Raw genomic sequence first — 9,737 nt, forward strand, 5'->3', positions numbered from 1 at the left:
AGTTATTTATTTACATTTTAATAATTAAAATTTTGGGTCGATTTTATTTAAATATCAAATATGAATACTTTTTTTATAATTTTATAAATTTAATTTTGATATACTAATAATATAAAATATTTTATATAATCATATAAAATTATAATTATTTTTTTAAATGACTATTTATGTAATTAATAAAAAAATAATTATTTTTATGAATATAACATTATATAATTAAATATACGTATAGAATTATTTTATATTGATGACATATCAAAATTAAATTTATTATATATAGAAAATCAAATTGAATTATGTTAAGAATTATTTTTAAAATTTTTATCTGATTCTAGATCTAATAAATGATATTATTTTTGAGTCACAACAAAATCGAATCTAAATTGAATAAAAATTGGATATAGACAAAACTTAAAATTAAAATATTAAATATAAAATATTATAAAAAATAAAGAAAATAAATATGTATGGTCATATATAATGCATTAAATATCATAATTAAAATGAATGAATACATATAACAATAAAAATCAAATTATCAAAACATATTTTTTTACCAATTATTTTTTTATTTTGAATTCAAATAAAATCGACTCAAATTTGACCCAAACCTACCGATCCAATCTATTTAGAATGTTCTGCAATTATTTTTGAATATTCTTTTTAGTTGGAGAGTTTGAATATTTTGAGGATTTTTATTTGGATGTATGTTAAATTTTATGATTTTAATTTCTAACATGCATTATCCAAAATAAATGAAACAGATAGATTTTTATTTCATATTTGAATATTTGTCTAGTGTGTAGTTTTGAATGTTCATTTGGTGGTTATTATGAATTAAAAATTACATTTCGAAAAAGTTGGCTAATAAATAATTAGTAGTTTTCTAGTTAGTCAGATAATATAAATAGGATTTTGTAACTACTAGTTTTTCAATCCTTTAAGTTTCAAATTTTGTGCACACTCTTTAACCACTGAGTCACATATTTATTACTGATAGAAACAAGAGACTGAGAGAATGATGTGAAAAGTGTATTATTGAGTTGTGTCCGAAAGGTACAATATACAAGAGGTATTTATAGGTGTTAAGTGAATCAGAATAATAAAGGCATAGAATCTTATAATTAATATACAGATATACTACATAAATATAGACGATACTAATTGATCTTAATTGATGCTAATGATTCTCTAACAATTACAATAAAATTTGCTTTTAATTTTTTTTTTGGGTGAGTAATTTGCTTTTAGTTTGTAAGTACTTCTCACTTTTTTTTTTCAATTTTACTTTTATTATTCATTATGTATTTTTTTTAAAAAATATCTGATATCATGAAAATATAACTTTAAATAAATAATAATCAGTCTCGATATAATTTTAACTGTTTCATTTAATAGTATACATATATGGTTTAATTATTTTATTGATTCTGATAATTTTACTAAATTTATAATTAGGTCTTTATATTTTTTTAATTAAATTTTTACACTAAATATTAAAATTAACGGAATATTTATCCCAAAAAATATGTGGTCTAAAATTTAATAATTAAGTTTTTTAGTGTGGATATATTTAATTTGAAAATAAATATTACACTAACGAAGATATAATTATAAAAATTAAAAATAATATAAAAATTTAATTAAAATAAAATATAAAAATTTAATTATAAATTTAGTAAAATTATAGAAATTAACAAATTAATTATATATATAACCAGCAATATTCGTACATTACATGAGACATTATGTTTCGTGTGTGGATTATTCTGATAAGGTGGTAGTGTATGCGTTACGTAGTAACAAAATTATTATAAATAAATGACGAAAATTCAATTACAATTAATTTCTTATGAAGTTATAATTAAAAATTATTAAATAATTTAATAAAATTAACTAAATTATCAACTTCGCAATAAATTAACTATACCAAAATTTTCATCAAAATAAATATGAACACTGAAATTGGGACGCGTTTTTAGCCATCGTTCCAGAACTCGCAGCTTTAGAATATATACTTAATTATTTGCGTGTTCAAACCTATTTACTACTTGTTCTTGTTACACATCATCACATTCATATTCTTTTATTTTTTTTTATTTAATGGTTTCAAACACACGTGTAATATAATAATTAAACCTCAAACAAACAAACGAGTCTTAGTCTCTTCTCCATCTTCAACTCCTTTCTTTCATGGCGATTACATAAAATTATAATTATTCTCTCTTTTTTTTTTTTCCATTATCCTTATATATATATTGTCTCTTCAACTTCTAAAGCATGCATGCATATATTATATTGCATGGTATGGTTTTCCTCTCCCTATCTAAACCACTTATTTAGAGATAGGACACAAGATGATATGAATGGTTTCGTCTGAAAATTTCATATAATATCATATTATATGTTGATTTTATTATTAATTAAATATTTTTGTAGGTCTTATATTTAACTATATTTTAATTGATAGTAAAAATTAACATATATAATAACAAAGTGATAAAAAAATTATAATGTAAAGATTTTTATTTTTTTATATAATAGTAATCTTATTTATACAACTTAATTTTTATATTAAAAATATAATTATTTATATGTCTTTTTTTATCGGTGAAACATTTTAGATAATTTGCTTTATTATTCAAAATAAAACACTTCATTAACGAGTAATTAGTCAATACAACACATGCTGAACTCAAAAGAAGAAAAATGCATGAAACAAAAGTGTAAAATCTTGAAAATGCCAAAAAACAAAAAAGAAAAGGAAAGAATCCATCGACCAAGATGGAAAAAAAAATAAAAATAAAGAAATGATTAACATTTGAAATGCATGCATGCATATGATTGTATCTTGTATGTATAATTCTCTTGAAATTATTATTGTCTACCATCCATGTCATCATCATTCCAATTCTTAGTAGGATATTGCTGATGATGATAATGATGATCACTAGAAGAAGAAGAACCTCCATATTGCAATGAATATGATCTCATAAGTTCTTGTTGTTGGTTATAATGTTGATGTGGTGGTTCGGAAGACGAAGAAGAAGATGATGAATAGTGTTGATGATGAGACGGAACAAAATACATGTTCTGTTGATCATAACCGAATCCGCCACTACTTGTCATTATCCCTTGTGATGGATATTGAACATTTTGTTGAGTTGCTGTATTCTGATGTTGAATTTGATGTTGGTTATTATTTTGTTGAAAATTCGTGAGGTAATTACCAAATTCGACAGTTCCTTGAACTCTTTCAGGAAAATTAAGTTTAGCTTTGCTTCCTTTGAATCTAAGGGCTGCCTCGTCGTATGCGAGGGCAGCCGCCTCGGCAGTTTCAAAAGTTCCAAGCCATACCCTAGCCGCCTTTTGTGGATCTCGAATCTCCGCCGCCCATTTTCCCCATGGCCGTTGTCTCACCCCTCTATAATGTCTTCTTCTTATGTTCCCTTCATGTTTCAATAATGCTTAAATCAACATACATAGATGTGCATGCATGTAGCATGGAATAAATATATCCAAAATAATTAACATGTAATAATGTTATCCATACACTCACAACAACATTGGTTAATGTAAAAACATTGGAACTTTTTAATTTTAATGCAGTGAGATGGAGAAATTTTTAATGAAATGTATAAAGATATGTAACGGGATCATATAAGTTAATGGTAAAATATACACATGCACTACTTATATATACACTTAGTTACCAAAAAAAAAACCCTTAAAATTTTCATGGTAGCATGCCTCTAATATTATTGAAGTAAATCCATCTTATTGTCTTGAAAGCATAATTTGATGCATGTTTATATGTGAGGTGTTAATTAGATCTATATATTTAAAGTTTTAATGAATTTCTTTAGAGTTGTTCTTATATAAACATAAATTCAACACATTTGATTTATGCATATTCATACACTCATCCTTACTTTTTAGATCATGCATGTAAATTATTATGAATATGTATAAATGTGATGAAAGTGATAGATTGACATGCAGATCTGAGAAATTAAATTTTTTGTAGTCCATAAATACTTAATATCATTAAGAGTTCCTCTTTTTATTTTATTTTTCATTGTAAGGGAAATTTGCAAGAATCTTATGGAGGTGATGAATATTAATCTATTAAAACACCACACCACTTATTAGCTTGTTGGGGAAGAGAATGAATAATCTAAGAGCAATATTAAAACCCTTAAGATTTTTAGTGATTTAGTAACCCTAATTATTAAGAAGTTTGGCTTTATTGATTTATTAAAATTAGTGTGTTAATTTTTGTTTGATTATAAGAAATGTAAACACAGTAGCGAACACCATAACAAAGATAACAATGAGGTTTTATAACTTCGTCAAGTAGAATTTTTTTTTCAAGAATTTGAGAATAATTTTAATTTTTAAGTGAAATTGCTCTTCTAGTCCAACAATTTTTTACCTTTATTTTTTTTCTTATTTTTTTTAACTTATTTAAGTGAAAAAAAGCTTAAGATTTAAGATTACACTATCTTACTATAGAAGGATTGAATTTATTAATAAGAACATAAAATATCAATGGTTAGGTGTAGCATTTGTGAACTCTTTGACCAAGGAAACAAAAGAATAATTGCCACGCACCAAAAGGAATGAACAAAATATAGATATACCAAAATAATCAAAGAAATTAATTAAATCCGGGAGTTGTAAACATCAACCTTCCTAATAATTAATTAAGTATAAACTGAATAATAATTAGCAGATATAAAAATAAGAATTACATACCTTGATCTTGTGATGGTGGTTGAGATTGTTGATTATTGTGATTAGTAGATTGATGAGAAGGGGTTAAAGGGTCATTTGGGATGCCTCCTCCCATGACTTGTGTGAGGACAGAAACCATAGCCGACATGTCTTGTTGAGATCTTTCAGAATAGATTGGGAACAAGTGTTCATGATGTTCTTCTTCCTCCTTTTGTGCTTCTTCCAATGAAACTGACCTCTTTCCATGCCTTGATGGATCCACCTTAATAATCAATTTATTATCTATCTATAATTATATGTACAAGATTGAATGAAGATTTTACATGAAATTATAGATGATGATGATTGCTTGATTTGTTTAATATTAATAACTATTATATATTGTTTCTCAATAATTCAAATCATGGGGTGTTAAGAACATAACTAGATAGAGAGATAGAGATAAGAGGAAGTGAGGTTGTGGGAGAAAGTAGGGTTTTTGGTTCATTGATATTTAATATTTATATATGCATTGGATATAGTGTGAACTCATAGACAAATGAGAACAGAGATAATAGAAACAGAACATTTCAAGAAATCAAAAGTTTTCTACTTTTTCCCTTTTTTTTATTAATATATATTTTTACTTTTTGTATGCGAGAAATTTAATTCAACCATTTTGTATGTGAGGTCATTAAGTAATTAATTAACAATTTTATTGTCTTAGTTTTGAACTATAGCATTACTTCAAAAGTCTCAAGTATTGTTATTAGTTGACCAATATTTGCATACATTTTCAGAGTTCTTTTCATAGATAATTTTATTTCGAGATATTAGAATAATATTAAAAAATGGAATGTGCATGTACAACTAATTCAATCTAATTAATAATAATATATGATAATAAATAATTTTTAAGTAGAAGGAAAGGGAGAAAGAAAAAGAGAATTTATCACACGGGATAGTTATTATTGCAGTGTGCATGTATAATCTCTCACACAGTCACACTCACTTTATCAATCTATTTGCAACTTTTTTTTGAAAAAATATAGGTAACTAATAATCTTTTTGAATATTGTGTGAATAATATAAATTAATAAAATTAAAAGAATAAATTTAATTAATAACATTAAATTAAATTATAGTGTATTTTCATTTAATTGATAATTATTCATATTATTTAAGATAGTTATTATTTACCTAACATTTTTTTTTCATAATTTTCATCAAATTATGAGAAGAAGAAAAAGAAGAACCCAAGTTAGAGGAAAAGAAAAAAAAAGCAGCAATGGATATATGATGAGAGTTTTTTTTTAATTTTTAAGATTTAATTATTCTGTTAGTTTTTATGATTTTACTAAAGTTATGATTATTTTTTTAATTAAATTTTTATATTATTTTAAATTTTATAATTAGATCATTGTGATTGTTAGCCATCAACTAGCTATCAATGATGATTTGATGGTATGAGATTGGTGTGAAATTTTATCCAATGGCTCATCTTCCTCTGTTGGTTACATGCTGACCAAAATTTAATAAAACTGTTGGCCGCTAGACTTTTCCATATATATATATATATATATATACACACACACACGGAAGCAAAAAACAAACAAGTTCATCGAAGTAGAAGAAGAATACCGAAGTCCATGTATGAATAACTAATTTATTACGTATTACTCGAATATCTTTATAAGCAAAAATTTGATAAATATAATATAATTGTATAAAAATATAGTATTGGCTAAGCATTAACAAAACAATATATAACTGGTTTTAAAATTTTGTAATTAATATGCTTATAAGTACAAAATACAAAATTTTAGGTCTTAATCTGTTTTCACTTATTTCATTTAAGATATTGGCCGAAATTAAACCTAAACATATTTTTCGATGAGTTATTCTCCACGTATAAGCGTTTTTTCATACAAGTCATACAAGTTATTTATATTCATGCGTATTCACATTTTTTTTCGTGTCTCTTTCTTTGTGCCTCTTCTTCTTCTTCTTTTCCGTGCCTCTTCTTATTCTTCTTCGTAATTTTTTTTTCTTGTTATCGTCGTCATCAACACCACCTCTTCCTTCTCCTCCTCTCCTTCCTCCTTTTTTCATTAAAATTTCTTCTCTTCTTTTTTTTTTCTTTTTCTCCTTCCTCATCAGTTATCTCGTTGTTGAAGATAATAAATAATTCAAGTTCAAATTGTCAATTGAACCCGAACAAAATTGATTATTGTTTTGAATCTAATCAAGTGGCTAAGGTGTGCTTCAATTTAGAAGAAAAAATATAGCATTAGAGAAAACTTTTTTCTGCAGCAAATTTGGATATAGCACAAAAATATTTGGGTGTAATACGAAGATATTTGGGTGTATTTTAAGAATTTTTTGGTGTATTTTTATTCTGATAAGTTTTGCATAATTCAAAACTCTTCCTCTTCCTCCTTCTCATCTTCTATCGTTTCTTCTTTTTTTTTTTATCATCATCACCATCTTCTTCTTCTTTTTTTCTTATTCATCTTTTTTTTATTTTACTTTCTCAAGTTTCTTCTTGTTTTACTCTCTTAACAAGAATAAAAATGAAAAAATCAAACAAAAAAAAGAAGAAACACATAATGCTGCAGAATTACTTGGAAGAAGATGATGAATTTACATTCTTTTAACTAAAAGAAAGAAAGAAATAAGAAAAAAAAAGAAAAAATGCAGCATTAGAGAAAATATTTTTCTGTTTTTGTAGCAAATTTAGGTGTAATGTAACACCCTAAGTTCTATCCTATCGTGAAGGTCTTTAAAATAAGGTGCCACACTCGATAAAGAAGAAAAAGAATGACTTAATCGTTACGCAAGGAAGGAGAAAGTGCGCGCAGAGCGGAAAATGAGTAGCACTAAAACGTTGGAATTTGAGTAAATGTGAAATAATATCTTAACCATGAGTATGGTTCAAAATGAAATACTTAGAGGAAGTTATAACCAGGAAAAAAACTAATTACGTCCTAAACTAATCTCGTCGAAGAAGCTCCCACACTTGTGTCCTATCTTACCCTTGATCAGGACCCTTTAGTTATTCACGAATCGAGGTACCACGGGTCTCCCTCCAATACCTTTTCGTGCAATGAAGATCCGGTTCCGTTGGGTGGGGTGAACCCAAAACTCGACGGGGTGCCGAAGTGGGGGAAGAGGGCATGTATTCCACCTTTGGACTTCCGTAAGGGTCCAACTCCTCCTCTGGATCCTCCTCCATGGTGTCTTCCTTCTGGCCAGGGTTGACGGATTTCCTCTTCCTCGGTCTCGGAGTCGGACTCGAGGTGTACCACCTTAGATGACCGCTTCCTAGATGCTGAAGCGTTCCTATCTAGGAAGGTTACGACGGGCAATTGGGGTTCTTCTTCCACGAACTCTCGACCTAAGTAAATAGTTTGGAGCACGATAGTAGTGGTCGCAACTACCCACGCGTGCTTCGAGGGGTCATACTCAGAAGTTACCTTCGAGGGCACTGCGTCGTCTCTATCCGCTGTGCCATTTTCCTCTGGAAACAGTATGGAAAAAGAAAGGGGATGAGAACCTAATGTCTCAGTAGGAGTGCTATGCAACACCTCCATATCCATCTCCAGCTCACGTGCGGGATTTTTAAAAAGGGGTGTATGATATGGCATGTAATATGATTCTTTCTTAAAAAGGGAAAACACATAGGAAAAATAGTAACATACGAAACGTCGACATGTTCATAAATAAAATATCATCATGATCAAACTTTGCCTTATACTTTCTCTTTTCATTAACTTGTAACTTTTATGAAAGGTATTGAGCTCAAACCGGTATAAATGAGAGTCCCCTTCCCTTACCGAAGGTTCTTATCTCGAATGTCTTGGCGATCACCTTCCCTTTCCGAAGGATCATCTCGATCGATCACCCTTCCTTACCGAGGGATCTTCTCGATATCTTGTCTTTGGGGGTCACCTTCCCTTACCGAAGGATCATTCCCTCAGTTCAATTTACAATCAAGGTTATTTAGACATACACAAGAAAAGAGTTATATCAACAAAGATATCTTATTATATAAAATTGATGGGAGTCCCCTTCCCTTACCGAAGGTTCCCAAAAGTTTACCGATCACCTTCCCTTATCGAAGATCATCTCGATTCGATCACCTTCCCTTACCGAAGGATCATCTCGATTATCTTATTTTTGGGGGTCACCTTCCCTTACCGAAGGATCATTCCCTCAGTTCTTTAACAAGTAGGATTATTTAGGCATATACAAGAATGGATCATGCAAGAGGAGAGACATATATCATGATAAAATAAACATGTTTGAATAAGATTTTATACGAAAGTAGGTACTCTCGTCCCTAAAGGGGTATTAATAATATAAAATAAATGTACATTATAAAAAAATAGGATATTTTAAATAGTTGAATAAAATAGTTATAAGAGAGCATGTACTCTTTAACTCAAGAAAATATTAATATTAATCTAATAGTATAAAAGTCAATATAATTTCATGTAATAAAATGGGGATATTAATTAGTTGAAATAAAATACTTATAAGGAAACATGTACTCTTGACTCTAAGAAGATATTAATGATATAATGTATAAAATATAATCTAAGTGCATGTAGTAAGAAAGGGGGTATTTGAAATACTTGGATTAGATATTATAAAAAACATGTACCCTTGATCTTTAAATTAAAGGAGTAATAATAATATAATGATATAAGAGGTCATTTAGTTACACATAATAGAATAGGGTACCTTGAACAAGACACAAAAAAGAGCATGTACTCTCAACATTAAAGGGATAATAATAATGTAACACTATCAAAGTCATGTAAAGGCACATAGTAAAATTAGGACATGTTAAATAATTAATAAAACATTATAAGGGACATGTACTATCGACATTAAAGGAACATTAATAATATAATGATATGAAAAAGTCATGTAAATGCACATAGTAAAATTAGGGTATATTAGATAATTAAATCAAACATGATAAAAAGGTATATACTAATGAATCAAGAGGTCAT

The 9,737-nt window shown here is 27.7% G+C and overlaps 1 protein-coding gene across 1 annotated transcript; it reads right to left on the reverse strand.

Annotated features, from left to right (window-relative positions):
- Positions 1-2,837: 2,837 nt before the first annotated feature.
- Positions 2,838-8,315, reverse strand: LOC107463444 (ethylene-responsive transcription factor ERF114). Its single transcript, XM_016082239.3, has 3 exons — positions 7,812-8,315; positions 4,759-5,023; positions 2,838-3,449 (listed from the first exon to the last, which is right to left on the reverse strand). Exons 1-3 carry the CDS (start codon positions 8,313-8,315, stop codon positions 2,878-2,880), a joined length of 1,341 nt encoding a protein of 446 aa, XP_015937725.3. The 3' UTR covers positions 2,838-2,877.
- Positions 8,316-9,737: the final 1,422 nt, after the last annotated feature.

This window comes from Arachis duranensis, chromosome 8 (assembly GCF_000817695.3).
Source record: "Arachis duranensis cultivar V14167 chromosome 8, aradu.V14167.gnm2.J7QH, whole genome shotgun sequence".
Classification (NCBI taxonomy): domain Eukaryota; kingdom Viridiplantae; phylum Streptophyta; class Magnoliopsida; order Fabales; family Fabaceae; genus Arachis; species Arachis duranensis.